Genomic DNA, 21868 nt, shown 5'->3' with positions numbered 1-21868 from the left:
CCAGGGCATGCATGAGCCACCCAACTCTTACAGATCTTCCCCAAAAGCCTTCAATGGGAGGGGGGTGGAGGGCAGGAGAGCGGCTGGCTGGGGGCTGGAGCAGGGCTGCAGAAGGAGCTTAGCTCAGGAGATGTGCTCACGAGCCACGCTGCCCCTGGTGGGTGCCCATTGTCTGCCCTTAGCTGCAGAGTCTGCCAACGTGGCAGGAGCAGCACAGCAAGGCTACTGTTGTGTCTTACAAACCACTCCCCTCCCCCCACCCACACGGGGTTCCAAGGTGACACTAAGACCACACACTTCTCCAGTCCTTTACACTTTCCTCACCTGCTCCCATAATCTTGTGAGAGAAGCAGATCAAGGGGTATCAGCCCATTTTAGATACTAAAAACTAAAAACACTTTCACTGAAACTAAAAAATAAATAAAAATAAAAAGCTTCCTGACCACCCCTTAAGAGCTGAGTGTAGTTCTAGGCACTGTGGGGATTACAAAGAAAGAGCCGTGTGAACTGAGACATGAAGATGGGAATTATTCAGCTTTGGGCATAATAAAACGCAGGAGGTTGTAGCAGATCCACATTCATAACCACGAATTTTAAGCCTGGTCGTATCTGCTACATCTTCTGCTAATTACTCTACATGCCTTATCTCATTTCATTCAACATCCCTCTCATGAAGAAAGGTCAGCTTTGAACTCTATTTTATAAAAAATGAAACAGAGAAGTTAAGTGACTTCCTCTGGGTCACACAGCTCAAGGCCAGGATTGTCAGACCTCCACTCTTCGCCAGCCCTGTGTTTTTTTCCAGGAGCCACACAGGAAGCTGAAAGCCCCACTCACATTCACTCAGGCCCACAGGAAGGCACCAAACGTTTGAGAATTTGGAGGGAAGAGGGCAAGAGCTGCCTGCATTCACCTTACCCTTGCCCTCTCTTCCACAGACTTCTACGGCTACAACCGCCACCGTGGGGGCGGCAGTAGAAGCGGCAGGGGCGCTGGCAGCGGGGTCTCCGGTGGAGGCGGCAAGGGCTCGTGGGGGGTAGCGCCGGCCTGGTGCCCCTGCGGCTCCTGCTGCAGCTGGTGGAAGTGGCTGCTAGGCCTGCTTCTCACCTGGCTGCTGCTCCTGGGGCTGCTCTTTGGCCTCATCGCTCTGGGTATGTGGTGATGGCAGCCCCGCTGCCTGTTCTGAAGGGCAAGAATCAGCGAGTGTCCCAAGTGTCAGGGGCCAAGGGTCCCGAGATCATGGGTGCAGACCCCACGTTACTGCAGATGAGAACACTGGGCCTCCAGGAGGCACCTGGCCAAGCTCCCATGGCTGCTCCGTGGCTGAGCTGGGACTCTAAGGCAGCTCCTCAGTCCTGGCCCCAGGCCCCAACCCCGTGGCATCCTGCTCTAAGCATCTGGCTGCCCTTAACAATCAGGCCAGGCCTTTCATAGCCTTTTTACTTTCCACGTTCTGTTGGCTCTCACACCAGCTCCCTGGGAGAGAGGGCCGGCTTTGTGACCATCTCAGATGATGGCCAGGCGTCTTCAAGGCTCAGTTCCGAATTTGAGTAGCTCATCCTGCTGGTAGCCACAACAGACTGTCTCCCCCAAAATATGCCAGCAAAATGTCCCCATGGCATGAAGAAGCCTCCACGGACTCCAGAGCCCCCTTTTTTCAGGCTCCCCTGGAAGCTTGGAAGGCACTGGCTCGGGGGCCCCTGTGCTGACACTGCCTCCATGTGTCCATTTCAGCCGAGGAGGTGAGGAACCTGAAAGCACGTGTGGACGAGCTGGAGAAGGTCAGGAGCAGCGTGCTGCTTTACAACGAGAAGATGGAGCGGAGCAGCCAGGACTCCAAGCAGGGTGTCGCACCGAGGCTGGCGGAAGGTGTCGGGAAATCTGGGCTTGATGGCTACAGTCAAGAAGACCTCTGGCAATTCTTGAGGGGCAAGCTGATGGCAGAACAGGAAAACGGTGAGTACATCGCAAGGCAAAGGGCCAGTGGCTCCCGGTCCCGGCTCCTGTATGTGGAGTGGTACCCATTTAGGGCACTCTCAAGCTCCCCTCATTCAGCCCTCTTGACAGCCCTGGGAGGGAGGGAGGGAGGACCCGTGTTGCTATCCTGTTTTACAGCTAGTAAAACTCAGACCTGGGGAGAATTGCCCATGATCAAGATCACACAACCTGCACACTTTAGAATCAGATTGCTAGTCCTAGCCTCTGTTTCTTCCTACTGTACCATGGTGATCCCCTTCAAATGTGTGTGTGCATGAGTGTATGTGTGTGTGACACAGAAGATGTGCAGCTAACTCAGGCTTTGCTGTCTCTTGTAGGAAATCTCCGAGGAAGCCCTGGCCCTAAAGGTATCACAGTGGATGGAGCCCTTTCCCTGCTCTCATTTCCTGCACTTGGAGCTGGGTTTTCGGGGAGGATCGGAAAACTTCTCTTTTTTTCCAAACTGAAGGATGAGCAGTGGAAAGATCTTACAGAATCTGTTGGGAGGGTTGAGAATTGGCTCTACAGTCAGAATATCTTAGAATGAGAAGGGAACTAAGGCATCATCTAAGAGAGGCCGAGTGAAGTGCCCAAGAGACGCAGACGGAGACCGCGAGGAAGCGACACCACACGCCAGCTCACCTTGAAACGCCATTTACATGCTGTCAGCTGGCCTTAAGATACTAGGAGAGAATGGCCCTTGGGTTCTCACCCCATCTCACAGTTTTCATGTCTTTCTGATTTTAGGTGACATGGGAAGTCAAGGCCCTAAAGGTAAACAAAACCTGGAAAACTTTACCCTAAATATTAGTGAGGGTTGACAGTTTGAAGCAATCAGCAAGTGTCAGAAGATGCACCTCCCACTCCCCTGGCCATCTCCCCTTGTGGTAGGATCGTGAATTGCAGAGCAGCCTGCACACCCTCGGGCTTTTGGGACCGGGGGGCTTCATGACAGAGCAAGGCTACATCTCTGGGGCAGCACTGTCGCTGGCCCCTTCTCAGGGATTCCCACGCCAGGGACCCTGAGGAGGCCTGCGTCCAGGACTTGCATTTTCCCCAGCTGCAAAGGGCAGCCTGAGGGCCTCTACTGCACAACCCCTGGGGAGATTTTGAGAAATACAGATTCCTGGGCCCTGCCAGGAATCAGATGCTCTGGGGACAGACCCCCTCCCCCCAGGTTAATTCTGATGAACCAGGTCAGGAATCACCGATCCAGGTGAGCAGCCTGCTCTCAGGGGTTTTAGCCCAGGGAGCCTGGGAATAAAAGCCACCAGTCAGAAATGGAGCACCTGTGGGGGACATTCAGTAGGAGCAACACCACCTGCCTTCAGGGGAAGTAGGGGCGGCTGGCAGGGAGACAGGACATAGTCACTGGAAAAGGTGCCCCTCAGTGTTGGTTAGCTGGGGGACACTCACCTGCTAACTTGGGTGGCACAGTATCGCTGTAGGAAACTGATATATGTCCTCAGAAAAGTGGTCTGACAATCACTGGGACAGGCCTAGGGGTGGGAGGAAGATCTTTCCAATCCCAGTGACCACAGAAGTGCCCCTCGATCTAGCTGAGTGGGATTCTCAAGATTCAGGGTATGTGGGAATTGCCGGAAGATTCTGGGCCCTACTCCCAGAGCCTCTGATGAGCAGGTGTGGGTGGGGCCGTGAGCCTGTGGCCTGGATCAACCCGGGTGGTTCTGAGGGCAGGGCTGCACAGACCATTCTGAGAATCACTATTGGTAATGACAGGGTCACCCCTCTCTCCTTCCCAGGAGATCCCGGTGCAGGAACTGGGGTTCCTCCACTTGGTGGCCCTCAACTTCAGGATTCCCTGCCCTGACATGCACACCCTGGGTCACTGCCTCAGCCCCCCTTCCTCAAGGCTCCAGCTTGCAGGTCCCACACCCCTCCTGACTGTAATATAGGATGCCCAGTCAAATGTGAATTACATATAAACACGAAATCACTTGTCACTATAAGTAAAAGTTTATTCAATGTTTTCCTGCAATTCAAACTTAACTGAGAGTCCCATATTTCCACTTGCTAAATTTGGCGATCCTACCTGAATTCCACTGGTGGCTCCTTTAGGTGACCGGCCTGAGTCCTCTGGCTGACTTTTTTCTCTGTGTTCCCACAGGAGATCGAGGGTTCCCTGGGACTCCAGGTGCGTAGCCTCTGATGGTTCTGCTGGGGTTGCAGGCTGCCCGGTCCTTGCTCCTGGGGTTTGGGAGGAAAGCAGGGCTGAGTTATTCTTGTGTGTCCACAGGTATCCCTGGGCCCTTGGGCCACCAAGGTCCGGAGGGACCAAAGGGACAAAAAGGCAGCGTGGGTGAGAACCGTTTTTCTGTTCACTTATTCCCTCATTCTCTCATTCATTCATTCATTCATTCAGTAAATGTTCGTTGAGTGCCTGCCGTGTGCCAGACCCTGTTTTAGGTGCTGGGGAGATGTGGTGAACAAAACAAAACCCCTACCTACTCTTGGGTGGAGATAAACAACAGACATGATAAATAAGTGAAGTACATAGAGGGAGGAAGTGGCTCGTGAAATGGGAACACAGAGCCCAGTGGAGCCTTGGGAGGGCTGAGGGGGTAATTGAAAATAGGACCGGCAGGGAAGGCCTTGCTGATAAGGTGCCACTTGAGCAAAGATGTGAAGACAGGGAGAGAGCCAGGCCTGAGGAGATCTGGGGGAACCTTCTAGGCAGAGGGAGCAGCTACACGCCCTGGGGCAAGCGTGTGCCCGTGAGTCTTGGGGGGAACAGGAGCTTGGGGGGGAACAGGAGGAATGGGGGCGGGTGCTGGAGCCCACTAAGAAGGCAGAGAGTTGAGAGGGAGGGACACTGGAGGCCTTGTGAGGGTTCAGCTTTTACTCCCAGTGAGTAGAGAAACCGTTTGCAGGTTGGGGCAGAAATGGGACATGACCCATTTGCATTTTCAAACTCTCTGGCTTCTGCTTCGAGTCTGGGCCACAGGGGAGAGAGAGAGGTAGGGACTTAGGTGTGGATGCTCCAGGCAGGTGTCCCGCCAGCGAGGTGCTGCCTGTGGCGTCCTTTGCGGCCCTAACTGAGATGGACATTCCTGTCTTTAGGAGAGCCTGGCATGGAGGGACCCATGGGCCAGAGAGGGCGAGAAGGCCCCATGGGACCTCGCGGTGAACCAGGGCCTCCTGGGTTTGGAGAGAAAGGAGACAGAGGTAAGAGGTGATTCCTTCACCAGGAGGGTTAGCTGCGTCCACACTTCCTTCTTACATCGTTCTCCTTCCCTCTGTCTTTTACTAGCATTAGCTGAGCACCTGCCTTGAGCCAGGGGCTGTGCTGGGCCCTGCAGAGACTGTGGTCTAATGAGGGGGCATGGGCTGGACTGTGAGTTCAAGCCTGGGGCTAAGACCCCTGCAGTCTGAGTCCACAGAACGTGGTCACAGGGAGAAATGATATTCCTGAGAGGGGGTGGGGATGAGTCAGGGCTGAGGTGGAGAGCTCACGGTAGGGCCTGACGGAAGGCAGAGTGGGGTGCCTGCCCTGGAGCCTCTCGTGGCTGGAAGGAGGCGGGGAAAGCTTCAGACACAAGCCCAGCCCTGGAGGGAGCTGGGAAGATGTTGCATTAGATACTTAACCATGAGCCTGCTTTCATCAGGGGAAATGAAGCACAGACACCAGAAATTCTCTCAAGGCCAAAAGATTGTGAGCAAGAAGCTTTATTTTTAGCTTCACTCTCTCTTAAAAATATTGCTCAACCAGGCAACAAATGTTTATTGAGCACCTACTGAATGCCAGACATCATGGAATATAAAGACTCTGGAGGTAGAAACTGAAGGTGTTTTGCTGATTCTTGGCCTCATGGAGGCCCCAGTGGATCAGAGACCACTGGCAGGGTGGGAAGTGTTCCCTCTACCCTGCAAATGACACCACTGGGCTGGGTGGGCAACCAAACTGGGGTACCCTCTCAAAGTGCTTATTTCTCCCCAGGGGATGCTGGTCAACCGGGCATTCAAGGCCCACCTGGTGTCCCAGGTTCTGTGGGTCCCAAAGGTAAGTCAGGTACCCAGACGGAACCCAAGTTTGCCACAACCAGGATGGATCTCAGAGATCCAGGCACTGGGATCCCAGATGGTCCTAACCCACGGTCCCAGGCCTGTGCGGGGTCGACGGGCCCACAGAGGGTCCCCCCACAAAGAAGTCCCTGGGCATCAGGATCGGGGCTGTAATTTTGGCTCTGTGGTGGATTTGGGAGTCACATTTCCATCTCTCTTTGATGGCCCTGTTATGTGGCCCCTAAGTGGGGGAATGGATCTGGAAATCAGAAGTCAGACAATTTCCTTGCTGGCTAGGGCCGAGATGCAAATGTTTGAGAGCAATATGTCTGGACAAGCCAGGCAAATGGGGCCTTCTCACAGTGCGACGCCCATCTGGCCCACTCTCCTCCCTGCCCCTGCCCCAGATCAAATGTTTGACCGGGAAGGAGCAAAGGGTCTCTTGATCCCAGCAGCTACAGCTTCCTCCCTAAGGAGGACTTTGCACTGGGATCACTCCTGGACCCACTGGCTCTGGGGTCCTGGTGCGCACACGCAGCCCTCACCTGGGGGTGCATGCCCCACCCCTCCCACCTGCCACTCACCATGGGGTCAGTGTCCCTGGCCTCTACCCGACCCATCTGATTCATTGTTGTCATGTTGTCCTCCTCAGGTTCTAGCGGTTTTCCTGGCCCACAGGGTCCCCCAGGTCAGTAGCCTTCTTCTCATAAATAGATGCTATTTCTGGGGCAAAGAGAGGGATGTTAAATGGAGAAACAAACATTTTTCAAGCAAAAGAAGCAATTATAAAGAGAGCCTCTAAGAGACACAAAACTCACATCTGCACGTGTGTCCCCTGCGGCTGAGGCTGGTACCAATGGGTCCCCTGAGATCTGTTCTGACCTGACTTGGGGCACGAGGCCCTCCAGCAGCTTCAGCAGCAGGCAGCTCCCAGTCTGCCACGATCTGAGCAAAGCGCCTGCCTCACCTGATCCCCTGTGGGCCAGAGCTTGTCCCGCTGTCCTGGGAGTCTTGAGCTGCAGCCCACTCTGTGATGCAGGCCAACGTCTCTGCCAGGGTCCCATGAGGGGTCCTCATCCCCGGGCCTGGTAGTCTCAGGGACAAGGAACCTGGACCAGGACGATGTAGCAGGGACATGGGGAGGAGTCTGTGAACAGCAGCCCTTGACTTTTACCCCAGGGAGTGTGTGTGCCTATGTGTGTGTGTACATTTGTGTGCCAAGTAGGTGTGTGTACGTGTTGTGTGTATGTGTGCCGTGTGCATGTCCATCCCTTCCAAAGCTGGGGACACTCATCCACCCGTGTGGTTTCCTCTGTGTGCAGGCTCTGTAGGTCGCCAAGGGCTCCGAGGTGAAGTGGGACTCCCTGGCATCAAAGGTAAGCTGGGGGAAGGGGTTAGAGGGAGGGGACATCACCTTGTAGATGCCACTCACTTAAGAAGGAGGTCTGGGGGACTTCCCTGGCGGTCCAGTGGTTAAGACTCCATGCTTCCAACACAGGGGACACGGGTCAAACCCTGGTCAGAGAACTAAGATCCCACATGCTGTGTGGTACGGCCAAAAAAAAAGGAGGAGGTCTGGGGGGACAGGGTCTGGTGGACATGCCAACAGCCTGTGCAGGCCGACAGGTGCATGAGGGGAGGGGGCAGTGAGGACTGCGGGGGAGCCTGTCTTTAGACACAGACTCTGCCCCTTGTTGGTCGTCCCTACCAAGGCTCTTTACACTAAGGTGTCCATTTCCTCTTCAGGTGACAAAGGACCTATGGGACCACCAGGACCCAAAGGTATGCTTCTCCTGCTGCTGCCCGGACAACACCACAGCCTGCCGACTCCTGGGAACCCAGATGTGACCCCTGTCCCGGTGTCCAAAAACCCATATGACTTGGCTCCTGGACCCTGGGGCTGGGAGGGATCTGATATTCTAGTCGAACCTCTCAGGGAAACTGAGGCACAAAGAGGAGGAACAGCACCAGCGTCACAATGCTGTGGTTGGGTGGCCCTCGGGGTGGCATGGATGCAGCACTGAGGCTTCTCCCCTCTAGTCCGGCCCCCCTCTTGCCCACAGCACACACTGGTATGACAGCAGGGCCTGGGTCAGTCTGTGGGGGGGCCCTGACCCGGAAGAGCTCTATCTAGTGTGCCTTTTGGGCTCTGTTAATGCTGAGTTCTTACCAACATTCAGCTGACCGCAGCTTACAGGTAGAGTGGGGACCGCTCTGCAGCCCGGGGTCCCTCTTACTGGGTGAGATTCTTTTCCTTGCTCCTGACTGATGCTTGCTTCCTCCACCCCCCACCCCTGCCCCATTTCTATTTTAGGTGACCAGGGTGAGAAAGGACCCCGAGGCCTCACAGGTCAGTCCCACACAGGAAATCTACTGTGATCCACTAAAGACTTTTTGTAAATCCATTGGGTACCAGAGATGGGGGGAAAAAATACAGAAGTAGGAGACAGAATCTCTGTCTAAAACCTTCAGGGGACTTGCAATCTAGAAAAAAGCAGGCCAAGATAAAATAAAGCACTGAATGGAGTATAAGCCAGCATCAACATGTATGGCCCAGATAGTAAATGTTTGGGGCAGAAAAGGGAGTTTATGATTATCTCTGATCCGTTTGAAGAATTGAGTTGGGAAATTAAGCTCTTCCCTAGTGGCAGAAAGTTTGCACTACTTGTATCCACGTACCTCCTGCCGACTTGCACGATTAAAGAGGACTTTAACAGCACCAGTGCTTTGGCTACGAGGGGCAGCGTTTTGTTGCCAAGGAAATAAGACTCATACACAGGCCCCTTCAGACCGGGCGTGGCCTCTGGGCCAGTCCGTGCCTGCTGCCGGGGGTGGGAGGCCTGACTTTAGAATCAAAGCTGACGCTGTGGCTCCCGCCTCTGGCTGACACACCAAGCTCCTCTGGGTGGGGAAGTGGCAGGCTTGGGGGTGGCCGGGAGGGTAGAGTGTTCACCACTGTCAAGCTCCTCCAAACACCTAGTCCATTTCCTTTGCAGGCGAGCCCGGCTTGAAAGGTTTACCTGGTGCTGTGGGCGAGCCCGGGCCTAAAGGAGCAATGGGTGAGTGTCTCACAGCAGCAAACACCATGGGTCTGCCCCGCCGCGGTCATCATCATGGCCCTAGAGTTGAGATTCTCCTAGAGCTGCAGCTCCCATTCTCTAATCTACCCACCCCTGGTAGAGGCTCCATTTACAGGCTGTTCCTGGATCTGGGCATCCCTCTTGGGGTTCAGAGAGCTGCTGCTGTCTCTAACAGTTTCTTACTGCTCTGGAGGGGCTTGGCAGGACATGGTCCATCTGCCCCCGGTTCCTGCCTCTAAGACCCTCAGGCCCTTGGGGAGGACAAACAAGGGCTGAGGTTCTTTGGAACCCGCAGAATTCCAGGCATAGCCCTGATACTCCAGGGTTCAGCCCTTTGGCCGACCCTCACTGAGGAACCTGTCAGCCAGGACAAGGAAGCTGGCTAAAGACCCCCCACGGGGCCAGGCATTTGACACCACATCCCAGAAGGGTCTAAGCCCCACCAATGGAGACGTGGTGCATTCATGATCTCATTCATTAACAAAGTGTTAGGAAGCGCTGATGGTGTGCAGGATGCTGTGCTGGGAGAGTAAGATGCTTTACCTCCCTCGAGGGGAGATCAAGTTTGTGTGAGATGACAAGGGCCGTGAAAGGTACAGGGTGCTATGCGGAAACAGTAGAGAGAGAAGTTTCTTCCAACCGGAAGGATGAGAGAGGTGCCTTTTCAGATGGTTCTAAAAAGTAAAGAAGATTTTAATCACATCAATTTAGAAAATGCCACGCAGAGATATGAGTGAGGAAAGACAAAGAGGTGGGAAAAAGCAGGTGGGAAGAGCTGGTCCCAGAAGGACATCACTTTGGACAGAGGTTAAGATAATGCCTACAGCAGAGGAGACAAGATCTTGGAGAATCTTGACCTCCAGGACCTGGACCAAATGAGGCCGACGTGTATTGAGCATCTGGTGTGTGCGAGTCCTGTGCCATCAATGCGGGAGATGCAGTGGGCGCCGTGGAACAGTTCTCAGCAGGAGAAAAGAGGCATTACTGGTTTAGGAGGAGAGGGCAGGGGGAAAGCTGCACCCTGCAGGTGTGACAACGACAGGGCTTCTTCCACGTCTAATGGCTGCGGGAGGGGATGCATGGGTGCCCCACCTAGGAGACAGCTTGTGAGGCTGTAAGGCAGTGGAGAGAGGGAGTCCCAGAGTAGCTCCCAGAGTCACTGATGAGCTTGCATCTTCTTTCCTAGGACAAGCTGGCCCCGACGGACACCAAGGCCCAAGAGGTTGGTCACTCAGCTGCTGTCCTCACTCCCCCGGCCCGCCACTGCCCCCCTGCCCATGTCCCAGCGCGCAGCCCCCAAGGCCAGAGGGCGTACATCACAGGGAGGTGTGCAAGGTCCCAGTCTCATCTCCCTCCTCCCTACCAACTGCCAGCAAGTTACTCAGTAAAACCCCAAGAGACCATTGGCTCCGATGCGTTGGCTGGTCAGCTTGCCTAAAAGGAAAACGTTTCCATGTTGGTCATGCTTTCTCTAGGGGAACAAGGTCTTCCAGGGATGCCCGGCATCCGGGGCTTACCAGGACCTTCTGGAGACCCAGGAAAGCCAGGTAACAGAGTGGGAAGCGGGAGCTGGCCATGCAGAGAGAGAGAGAGAGAGAGAGAGAGAGAGAGAGAGAGAGAGTGTGTGTGTGTGTGTGTGTGTGCGTGTGCGTGCCTTCCTTAATCCATTTTCCTCTAGCAGCTCATTAGGAAAATGCCACAATTGCTGGCTTGAGCCGGGCATAGCGGCTGTGAGTCCTGACACCTGAGTCACCAAGTCTGGCAACTTGGAAAAGAGAGATCAACACTGAAAGCAAGGAGTTCTAGAAAGGGGCAAGGAGTCTCTTAAAAATGGCAGTTTATCACCACCTCAGTGTCTGGGTCCTCTGAGCCCTTCCCCAGTGGACCCCCTTGGGCCATACCTGGACCCTCGCCAATACCCACCAGTCTGGGGAGATAAGCCATTGTTAGGGTCTCCACCAAAGGCCCAGCAGGAGCAAGATCCTCAGGGCTGCAGGAAGAACAAATCAAAACAAACCAAGAAAGCCGGGAGGACAAGGTGGCAATCCTCAGGGGCCAATGAGGAACCAGGGGGCCTCTGGGCTCCTTTGGTGGGTGCACAGATGGAGAGTACCCAGGAGGGAGCCTGGGGGCAGCATTAGGGATCAGTGAGTGTATGAAATTTTGGGGTTTGTAGCTCTCAGACACCAAAGGGTCTTGACCCCAAATGGGCTAAGAACCATCCCCTGATGGAGCAGTGAGTCAGAAAACTGCTCTCATCCAGGGCTGCGAGGACCCTGGAGTCCGGCTGTCCCAGACACGGGGTTCATCCTCCTGTGCCCACCAATCCCTTCTGCCCTCTCCTGCTGCTGAGGGGTCGGCTCCTCCACCCTTCAACTCTCCTCTCATGTCTTCTACTCTCCGTAGGTCTCACAGGACCCCAAGGACCTCAGGGTGAGTCATCGGGTCACTGCCACTTCAAATGCCACCGCCAAGCCTCCCAATCCCAGCATTTGGCAGATGCTTCTCCAGTCACCTTAGTGTTTCCTCTCCTTCCCTCACTCTCCCAGCAAAAATGGGTTCAGGTCATTTTAATGTGAGTCTTGAGAAACACCTTAGGAAGGAAAAATATGCACAGAACAATCTAGAAAGCCATTCTAGGAGAGATGAGGTTAGATCACGTGTGAATTCTGCCTGCCTGAGCCTGGTCCCCTTTGGTGCAGGGACCCCCAAGAGGAGGCTCCAGGCCCAGGAGTCCCATTAGCCCTACAGAGGCCCACATCCCCTGTGGCACGGTAGGGAGTGGGCACTCATCTCATGCAGAAGGGCCCAGCCTCCCTGGGACAGCCCCAGTGTCAGAGCCTGTCTGATAGTTGGACAGTGTGCACCCACTTGGATTTGAGAAGCTGTCACCACACCAGCCCCAACTCCTAAAGGAAATTAGGCAAAGATGTAAAATAAAATCAAACAGCATCTCCCCCCCAACAGTTGAGCACACAGGGATATCTTTCAAATGCTCCCTGGTGGAGTTGTGGACAAAAGCAAGAGGGGGTGTTGCATCAGATATAGGAAGCCCAGCCCCTACTCCCCCAGGCTGCAGGGCCGGTGGGTTACAATGGCCGCTTTGCAGGCTGCAGGGGGCTCATTACCCAGAGGGACTGGGATCCCCCAAAGCTCGACCTGTGAGCCTCTGCCTCCAGCCCAGCTGTTGCTCCATTTCCTAGAGAGGGAGAAGGGCTCAGAGCAAGAGGCTCCCTCAAGGGAGCTGGGCTAAGGCAGAAGGTTGAGCCAGGTGGGTCTGCAGGTTTCAGTCAGAATTGTGGCCTTGCCAGTGACAGAGCGCTAGGTACTAAAACAGGGGGTCTGGAATTGCTGGCCCTTAATCATCCTGACTGACTTGTTTTCAATCACACCAGGACTTCCTGGTACCCCCGGCCGACCAGGGGCTAAAGGTAAGTGATTTTCCAAATTAGACAGTCACTGGTCATTTTTGCAGGAGGGGAGGCATTGGCAGGAGGGAGGTCCCTCTGTGGCCACAGCCTGGATCAATAGTGGCATCTAGTGGCTTCAGTGGAAGGCTGTGAGGCTGGGGAGCCAGGGATTCTTCTGACCAATTAAGCCCTGAGTCCTCAAGCCCCACCCTTCCCCCCACAATCCAGAGCCTCGCTTTGGTGCCCGGCTGTCTCCAAGCCCTCGATGGAGGAGGATCTGCAAGGCTGCTGTCCCCACCACTGACTCTCTAATGCCCCCCACCGCGGTGCCCCCCACCGCTGACTCTGTCCCCTCACTTAGGCATGGTCCCCCCATGATATGCCTCTTCCCTGGGACAAGTGTTATGGTCCACACAGGCCTCAGGGTAACGGGGACGCTGCCACCCCCTTTCTGAGAGGGGCTTTGATGCAGGCAGGGAGGAGCCTCTCAGATGTTACTAAGAGGGCAAAGTCAGAGTTCTCAGAGAGGCATCCTCAGGACTTGGACCCTTACATGTAGGGTGACATTCGCATCCAGTTCTGGGCCATCAGACCCCAACCCTGAGCCAGTCCAGGAAAGGGGCTGCTCAGGGACGGTCCTTCTCCTGTCCCTGTGACCCCACGTTCCTGAACCCTGACGTTCGGTGGAGCTGCCCTCTGTCACTGTCACCTTGGGGGGGACGTGCTTTCCAGAAACTATGGCTAACAACGGGTTGGGCCAAGGAGTTCTTTCAAGTACATCCCAAGCAGACACGTCTCTGGGTCCACAGATCTGCTCATGGATTGATGGCGTCTTTAGTAAGAGATCAGAGGCTTGGGGATTCTCAAGGAGAGACACCCTGCCCTTCTCCAGGGCCTGTGACTCTCTGTCCAGTGTGCACAAGAGGTGGACATTTTACCTGATACTGGATTGTGTTCCAACAAAAATAAAGTCAAGTGCTTTCTCTTGGCCTTGACCTCGAGGGGCTGGCAGATTGCAAGCAGAGAGAGCCCATCCCTCTACTTCCCCAAAGGGGGAAGTCAATATCACCCCTCAGTGTGTGGATGACTGAATTGCCCACAGGCCTTGGGAAATGACAAAAAAGTGTCCCAGAAGAATCTCCAGTCAAGGGTTTTCCATCCTCTACTTCACTCACCTTGTTCTTCAGAATGTGGATTTCCATCGCGACAGCCTTGGGAAAGTGTGACTCTGACACTCCCTTCTTGGAAGTCCTCTATGCACATTTGCATTTTCAACCCTCTAAGACACAAGGCAGAGAAGAGATCTGTTAACCTTTACATAACTCGGAGTTTCCCAGACCACAGAACCCCCTCTTGACTGTGCAGACCCTACTACTGTCCCAGGGAATTAGCACCTGAGGAGCACTGGGAACCAGGCTCCACCCCGCAGGCTCACTGCCTCTGCTCTTTGACCTCTCAGTGATTTTCCCACCTAAAGCAATTCCTAGTAAGAGCCTGCAGTGCCCAGTGTGGGAGAAGATGGAGTGTGGGAGGGGGAACGACTCCTGAGTCAGCTCATTCTGGCCTCACCAAAAGGCAAACTCTCCAACACCCACAAATGAAGCCCCTTCGCAGAGTCCCAGCTTCTTCCAAAAGCTAATGTGAGCCAAGAAGATTGATGCTCGAGCCTCCAGGGTCTCCAGTGCAGAGATTTGTGCTTAATGCATCCTGTATGCTTCCCTTCAGTTCATTAAAATGCCTTTAGCCTGAGGGTTAGAAGCCCAGGAGTGGGTCTCAAATGCAATCAGAGGCCTTGAAAATGATTCACTGAGCCACTAATTGATGCTGGGAATAACCACTCTCCTTTTGCTCCCCTCCCAGGTGAACCGGGAGCTCCAGGCAGGATCGTGACTTCAGGTGAGCAGGCCCTGCGCTGTTACTGGGCGTCTGCCCCGGCTCCGCCTCAACACCCTCCAAGTCCGCGGGCCTGGTGCTTTGGGCAAGGTGCAGGGCTGAGCTCTTCCAGTCAGAAGTGAGGAGGGTGGGGGGATTTCAGACGTAATACTGGCCCGACCTGGCCCACAGCCTGGCCTGGGTCCCCTCTGAGCGAGGAGAGTGAGGCTCAGCATTCAATGTGCCTTCTGTTTTCAGAGGGATCATCGACTCTCACTGTCCCAGGTCCCCCGGGACCTCCTGGAGCCATGGGACCTCCAGGACCTCCAGGTGCCTCAGGTCAGTCTGTTTTCTTGCTTTACCCCAGATCAGTATCAGGCCTTGGTTGCATTTGACTATAGCGGCATTCGCTCAAATCCTGAAACCCGGGCCGGAACCCGGGGAAGAGTAGGAAGGGGCTGAGAAAGCCTCTCCCGGACAGCCCGGTGAGCCCTGATCACTCCCCAGCAAGTAGCCCAAGCCCTGCATGGCATTGCTTCACTAGGTCCCCGCAGTACCATTGGAGGCTCGAGCAGGTAAATGACACGCCTAAGGTCACACGGATAAGAAATAGCAGAGTCAGGGTTTGGCCTAGGTCCTTCTGCCTCCAGATCCAGTATTTGACTTGTCAGAGTCAGTCCTCAAGTTGTTTCCTCTTGGAAAACAACTTGATAATATGCATCAAGAACAACAAAAGTGCAAATATCCCCCAATCGTCCAACAATAATGAGATGGTTACAAAAATATGAAGACTTAAAGTTGTTAGCAGATAACAGTGTTATTTAAAAGAGCAGGTAGGGCTTCCCTGGTGGCGCAATGGTTGAGAGTCCACCTGCCGATGCAGGGGACGCGGGTTCATGCCCTGGTCCGGGAGGATCCCACATGCCGCGGAGCGGCTGGGCCCATGAGCCATGGCCGCGGAGCCTGCGCGTCCGGAGCCTGTGCTCCGCAACGGGAGAGGCCACAGCAGTGAGAGGCCCGCGTACCGCAAAAAAAATAAAATAAAAAAATAAAAGGGCAGGTAACACAACATTGTAAATCAGCTATACGCCAATAAAAAATTTTTTTAAAAATAAAAGAGCAGAATACTCGATAATGTGTGCTCTGTAGTTGCAACTATATTTATATAAGATAAAAAATGCTGGAAGGAAATACAACAAAATGCCTGTAAGTTAAAGAATTGTGGGTGATACTTCTTTCTATTTATCCAAAATGCCTGTTTTTTTATATCTATTTTTTAATTATTTAAAATGTTTGTGTGTAAATGAAATACATTATTTAATATGACCAATGCAAGTATGGATCGGCCTTCCCTCCTGATGAACTCCAGTGAGAGTGGGGACACTGGGGGTGTTTAGAAGTCCCTAACCATCGGAGGACAGTGTCAGAGAGGGCAGTCCTGCCCATCCCAGGGGCCTCAGTGCCTGGCAGAGGAATTCTCACTGGAATGGACCACAGGGCTGGTCTCAAATTGCTTATTGCTTTCAAATAAGCAAGGTGACCTCTTTGGGCCACTGTTCCATGCCTTGTGAGGAAAGTACTTATGTACCCAGGCACCTGCCTTTTCTTCAGTTCTTTCTAGAACTCTGCCCCTAGAGGTATGATAAAATCTTTTCTTCCCCAACCCCATTTCCAGGCCCCATTGGCCCAGCTGGTCTCCCAGGACAGCAAGGTATGTCACACCCTGAAAGAACGCATGACTGTAGGCTGTGGAGAGCTTCCTTCCTGGGGTGGCCCTGTGCCCCACCTTTAAGTGAGAGATGTGCATGTTGGGAAGGGAGGTGAGGGGCCACCGGGCTCTTCTCCAAGGCCCCGGCAAGGCCTCTGCAGCCAGAGGAGACACCTCCTCCCACCTTTTTCTATGTTTCTGAGAAGGTAGGGGTCCTCCCAAAAGGGAGATTGAAGCTCTTGGGTCAGGATCAAGCTCAGCTATCTTCACAGGCCTCAGGCCTCTGGTGACCATATCCTGAGAATCGTGTCACTGTCCAGCAACTTATCCAAATACCAAAAAAATGGACTCCAGCTCCTCCTGGGGTGTGTCTCGCTCCCAGCCAACACTCTGGCCCCGCCCACAGTCAGCTCAGCCCCGCCCACAGTCAGCTCTGCTTGGCCCTGCCCGACCCCGAGCACCCGGGCAGCTCCAGAGGGAAAGCACTGACAGCTGCAGGCGGTGTCCCCCAACTCTGTGTCCTCCCCACAGGCCCGCGAGGGGAGCCAGGACTTCCTGGTGAATCGTTCATGGGCAGCAGCAGCTCCATCTCTGAGGTCCTCTCCGCCCGTGAGTGCCTCCGTGTTCTCCGGGACAGGTGACACAGGGGTGGGAGTGGGAGAGGTGGCCATGCACTGGGGCCTGCGGCAGCTGCACCAGTGAGTCATCGTGAGCCCCAGTGTAAGGATGGCCAGTTCCTCTGAAATGCAGTGCTCGCTAAGAAGGAACAGCAGTTTTATCAGCTGTGGAGGATGAGTCACAGGGGATGGCACAGCTGTCAGAGAGGCTCTCCGGATTCCAGGAGGACCAGGGTCACATGGGGCCTCTGAGCCCAGCCCTGTGAGTGTGACTGGAGGAGTCCTGAACCCCCCACACCATGAATAATGACGAGGTTCCCTGGGTTCTCAGCCACAGGCCCGGCCTAGGAGCGCTGACTCCTGGGTCCTCCGCTTCCCAGAGTCCTTTAAAGAACCCAGGCAGAGATGCTGCTGGACCTCCCACCTGGGCACCTGGGCACTTGAACAGCAGAGACAACGCCAGCCCTGGTCTAACAGTCACCATGTGCCAGGCGCTGTGCCTTGTCGTCCCACTGAGTCTGCACAAGGCCCTTGTGATGTAGATCTTGGGCCTCTGGTTTACAGTGGAGGAAGCTGAGGCTGAAAGGTCAAGAACTTGCCCACAGGCTGGCAGTGATGAGGCAGGATTTGAACTCAGGCTGTCTGACTCCGAAGCCATGCTCTTAATCATCACTGCACACCCCCATCAGCCACCAGGGAGCTCGACTCAGCCCCGCCCTGCCTCTGAGCAAAAGGCACCTCTAGCAGAGGGGGTCTTGGAGGGTCCTGTGCCACGACCCATGACCATGGCCTGGTGTGTGGGCGTGAGCACAGGCACCGAGGATCCTGGTGAGGGGTGAGGCTGGTGGAGAGCAGCCTTATGACAGCTTTTGCTCATTTCTGGTTTCTCCCTTCCACAGAGGGTCTTGATTTGCGAGGTCTCCCAGGCCCACCTGGACCACCTGGGCCACCAGGTGAGCACCTCAGGGATCTTTGGAAGGTGGGGAATCTTAGGGGCAGGGGGCTCAAGGCACTTAGTGAGGAAGCCAAGATCCTGGGTTCAGTATTGCCTCTTCCTCACCCTCTTCTACAGGACCATCCATTCCAGGACCCCCAGGACCTCGAGGCCCAGCAGGTGAGAGCTGAGCAGTGGGGTGAGAGATGATGGGACCCAGAGCCCAGGCTTCTTCTGGGCCGGCTCTTAGGAAACAGCTTCTCTGTCACTTCGGCTCCTGGGCAGAGTGTTCTTGGCCCACCTCTTGGCATTAATAGGTCTTGGGTGCTCTCTTATCTAGGGGAAGGCTTGCCAGGCCCACCAGGCCCACCAGGATCTCTCCTGACCAGCTCAGGTAATGCTGGGGAGTCAAGTCGCTCCTGTTCTCTACCTCAGCCCCAGCCCCAGCACATGCCATGGTCATGGGCACGCAGCCTTTCTGACCTACTCACCATGCTTCCTCCTTCTGACTTTCCACCGTGAGTGTGTTTGCATAAACTCCATGCTACCTGCTGCGTGGAGAGAAGGTACTGATGCCAACCCAGCCACCCTGAGAATCCCTGGTTGCCTAGCCTGGGGGAGATCTGCCTTTGGGGAGCTTCTGGGCCAACTGGGGAGACCTAGTTCCTGTCCTCAGGGAGCCCAGCTCTGATAAAGTAGGTAGGACACATGCTCATGAAATGAGATAAATGCTGATAGTATAACATAGAAACATATGGAAATAACTTTAGAACAGACTTTAGCCCAGAACTTGTCCCTAGTGGAAAATTCATCCATCCATCTATCGTCCACACTCAAAACTATTTCTTTCCTCTACAGAGACCTTCTCCGGCCCTCCAGGCCCACCTGGCCCCCCAGGCCCCAAAGGAGAGCAAGGTGAGCACAGTGTCTTAGGGAGCGCAGGAGCCTGTGTGAACCCCTGCTGAGCCAGCTGGTGGCCGGGAGAGTTCGGATGAGGCTGAATGAGCGGGCCTTCACCCTCCTGCCCTATCCCATTAGGAGCTCAGCAGCCTGCAGCAGGGCGTGGGGGGTGGTCGGAAGCTCTGCCAAGAATATCCGCCTCTGCCTTGTCCTGATGGGAGGAGAGGCACGAGGGGCCCTGGGGCCCCGAACCCTTCCCCATGGGCCCCTTGCAGTCACAGCATCTGGGTGGGACACGTCTCATGACTGTCTTCTCCTCCAGGTGCCCCAGGCCCCCGAGGACACCAAGGTACAGTAGAACTGGCATCAAACAAACCTGGGGTAGGGGTGGGAGTGGCAAAGGCTGACCTTCCAAGATCCCTGAGCTTCTTGAGTTTGGTCCAGATGAGGGTAGATAAGAGTGTGTCTCTGATGGTTGAGAACTTACATGCGTGTGTGTGTGTGTCTGTGTCTGTGCGGCAGCTCTAGATACTACCCGAGGGCCGGTGCTGCCCCAGCCATCGTGAATCTTGGGGAGCCCCGGGAGGGAGGTGGTGTCTTGGGCTGGGGCACGGGGAGAGGGAGGCCGGCACAGCTGACTGTCCCGTCTCTGCTGTGTCCCTCAGGCGAGCGAGGCCTCCCAGGGTTCTCAGCCTCAGGTAAGTGCTGAGCCCCCTGCTGCCGGCTCTGCCGGAGCCTCTTCCCACCTGGCTGACTGCACTGTGTTGTTGGCCTCCAGGCTCCAGTTCTCTCGGACTCAACCTACAAGGACCACCAGGCCCACCCGGCCCTCAGGGACCCAAGGGTGACAGAGGTCAGTGAAGGCGGGGAGGAGTGGGAGCAAGCATGGCTCCCAGAGCCTGAATAGAGGGCAGCGAGTACTTGCTGATGCTACAGCCTTGGGAGGAAGAAGAGGCTGAAGAGAGGAGAGCCTGGAGGGAGAAAGGGACGGGTGTGGGGAGACAGTCTCTGCCCAGGGAAGCTGTGACACCATTGCAGAAATGAGACTGAGAAACATGGGACAGTTGTTGAGCCACAGCTGACAGTGTGGTTCAACTTGAGGGACGAGGGGAGGCTTCCTGGAGGAGGTGATGCAAACAGAGCTGCTTGTTTTGGATTCCAGGTGATCCCGGAGTCCCAGGGGCTCCCGGCATTCCCAGTGGCCCCTCTCGAGGTAAGAACCAAAGGGGCCCAAAGTTCTTCTCTCCTTCTTCAAGCGAGGCTGATCATGCCAATGAGGATGTTAATTAACTCATTCATTCACTTATCCATGATTCAGTGTTGATGAGATACTTTCTCCACGTGCTGGGATCTCTGAACTGCCTTTAAGGAGGTTACAAGTTAGTGGGGGTGGGAGGGAAGGATGCCTGCACGATAAAGATGACTAGCAACGCCGATGATGAATGATGGCGAGAACAGAGCCTGGGAGCTGGGGGTTCAGGGGCGAGGGAGGCCGTGTGGGCGGTAAGCAGGTGGCCGAAGGAAAGGGAGGGCTCGGCCTGGGACAGCTCCTTGCCACTGTCTTAGTCCTCCTACTGAGAAAGACTCTCCCTCCTCAGACTGTGAAAGCATTGCCTGGGCTCCCTTGTTGGACCCCAGGGTGGAGAGACCAACTCAGAGGCTTTCTCTCCTGCAGGGGGATCGTCATCGAGCACCATGTTCATGCAGGGCCCGCCAGGCCCACCAGGGCCCCCCGGGCCTCCAGGCTCCATCAGCAGCTCCGGACTGGAGATTCAGCAGTACATCTCTGACTACATGCAGAGTGAGTGCCCGGCGTCTGAGTGGGCAGTCTGTGAGCTCCCGGACACCCGCCTTCTCACAGCTGCCTCCGTATTGATACATGGACTTGTCCTCACCCCAGCAGAGGCTCGTACACGCACGTGCACACGCACACACACTTTCATACTGGTGTGCACTCCCCCGACCTCATCCGTGTGCCATGGAGGTGAGGGTGTGGTTTTCACACATGTGGGCACCAGAGCTTTGTCAAGTGGGTGGCTGACTGGAGTCTTGTTAGTCCACAGCCATGGAGATCCACCTGGCCCAGCACAGAGTCGGCCTCAGTTTCTCCATCTATAGCAAGGGGAATCTAGGCTCCCTGCTGGCCCTGCCTTGGCCCCTGTGTGGGATGGGTGGGTGTATTTCATCAAGTACTTCAGGTCACCTCTGTGGGGAGGACACGCCCTCTTGGGGACAAGCCTGACTTTGCTTTCTTTGTTGACAGGTGACAGTATCAGGTCTTATCTATCTGGAGTTCAGGGTCCCCCAGGCCCACCTGGTCCCCCCGGGCCTGTCACCACCATCACGGGGGAGACTTTCAACTACTCAGAGCTGGCCAGCCTCGTCGTGAGCTACTTACAGAGTAAGCCTCTCCCCACCCCTGTAATGACACCTTCCTCCCAGGGTCCACGGTTATTCCTGGAGCCTCGTCTCTTAATTTGCTGTTTGCTTTGCCCTTTTTCTGAATGTGATGTTCATTGCTGAATTCACAGTAATCAGGCCGCCGAATCTAGCTTCAAAAAAGGTTTGTTCAGATTAAGAAATATAGAAATGAGAAATTATAAATAGTCTGCTAACACCCCCATGCATTCATTTCCCCCAAACGGAAACAGCTGGTTGACCGGGTCTTTGTGATTCTGGAGTAGTGAGTGCGTTGCTTCAGTACCAGCTAAGCGGGTAACCAGTTTCCTTCCCCACAGCTTCGGGGTACAGCATCAGCACGTCCTCCACCTCCATCTCTTCACAAGACATCCTGGCTGCGCTCCAGCGTGAGTCGGCTGCGGTGGGCTAGAGGGTGGGGTGCCTTCCCTCTCTCCTGGCCGCACTTGTCAGGCACACTTGGCGGTCCCTTGGGACAAGGAGCCGCTCCCTCCTCGCTCCCAGCAGCCAGCTGGAAAGGGGGCATCAGCTCTCCCCTCTAAGGCCAGGCAACCGGAGAGGAGCCCCTTCAGCTACCGGAAGCTTGTTGATGTCCCCCTGGGGGTCTGAGAACCCCCAGCTCACACGTCACCCAGGCCAGTCTGCGGGGAGGTTAGGCTGGATGTGTGGTCCATACTGGTGCCTCCTGTCCTTTCAGGGGATGACGTGCGTCAGTATCTACAGCAGTACCTGATGGGCCCTCGGGGTCCCCCAGGGCCACCAGGAGCCAGTGGAGGTTGGTCCCTCCAGTCTTTGGACTACGCAGAGCTGAGCAGCCGCGTCCTCAGCTACATGTCCAGTGAGTGTCCGCCTCCGTGGCAGGGCGGGCAGCAGGGCGGGACATCCGGAAATGGCCCCCTGGCTCTCTCCTGCCAGGCTGCACCCAACCC

The 21868-nt window shown here is 55.2% G+C and overlaps 1 protein-coding gene across 4 annotated transcripts in view; it reads left to right on the top strand.

Annotated features, from left to right (window-relative positions):
• Positions 1–21868, top strand: part of COL17A1 (collagen type XVII alpha 1 chain) — a gene marked incomplete at its 5' end in the record, with an annotated part of 44146 nt that overhangs the window by 17835 nt on the left and 4443 nt on the right. Inside the window, 33 exons of one of the 4 annotated variants that reach the window (XM_082642164.1) lie at positions 939–1151; positions 1735–1956; positions 2316–2345; positions 2725–2751; positions 4106–4132; positions 4235–4297; positions 5059–5163; positions 5936–5998; positions 6653–6688; positions 7323–7376; positions 7747–7782; positions 8315–8350; positions 8997–9059; positions 10267–10302; positions 10556–10627; positions 11487–11513; positions 12476–12511; positions 14351–14386; positions 14621–14701; positions 16038–16073; positions 16602–16679; positions 17587–17640; positions 17760–17801; positions 17962–18015; positions 18480–18536; positions 18844–18870; positions 19187–19219; positions 19300–19374; positions 19684–19734; positions 20197–20322; positions 20785–20922; positions 21260–21328; positions 21637–21777. In XM_082642164.1, coding sequence (XP_082498290.1) covers positions 939–1151; positions 1735–1956; positions 2316–2345; positions 2725–2751; positions 4106–4132; positions 4235–4297; positions 5059–5163; positions 5936–5998; positions 6653–6688; positions 7323–7376; positions 7747–7782; positions 8315–8350; positions 8997–9059; positions 10267–10302; positions 10556–10627; positions 11487–11513; positions 12476–12511; positions 14351–14386; positions 14621–14701; positions 16038–16073; positions 16602–16679; positions 17587–17640; positions 17760–17801; positions 17962–18015; positions 18480–18536; positions 18844–18870; positions 19187–19219; positions 19300–19374; positions 19684–19734; positions 20197–20322; positions 20785–20922; positions 21260–21328; positions 21637–21777 — 2244 coding nt within the window. The remainder of the gene's footprint in view (positions 1–938; positions 1152–1734; positions 1957–2315; positions 2346–2724; positions 2752–4105; positions 4133–4234; positions 4298–5058; positions 5164–5935; positions 5999–6652; positions 6689–7322; positions 7377–7746; positions 7783–8314; positions 8351–8996; positions 9060–10266; positions 10303–10555; positions 10628–11486; positions 11514–12475; positions 12512–14350; positions 14387–14620; positions 14702–16037; positions 16074–16601; positions 16680–17586; positions 17641–17759; positions 17802–17961; positions 18016–18479; positions 18537–18843; positions 18871–19186; positions 19220–19299; positions 19375–19683; positions 19735–20196; positions 20323–20784; positions 20923–21259; positions 21329–21636; positions 21778–21868) is intronic. The other 3 variants (XM_082642165.1, XM_082642167.1, XM_082642166.1) reach the window with 3 other exon arrangements.

This window comes from Mesoplodon mirus (genome assembly GCF_964341445.2).
Source record: "Mesoplodon mirus genome assembly, chromosome: 2".
NCBI classification, from domain to species: Eukaryota; Metazoa; Chordata; class Mammalia; order Artiodactyla; family Ziphiidae; genus Mesoplodon; species Mesoplodon mirus.
Note: the sequence above shows the minus strand (reverse complement) of the source record. Positions and strands in the feature narration are given on the sequence as shown.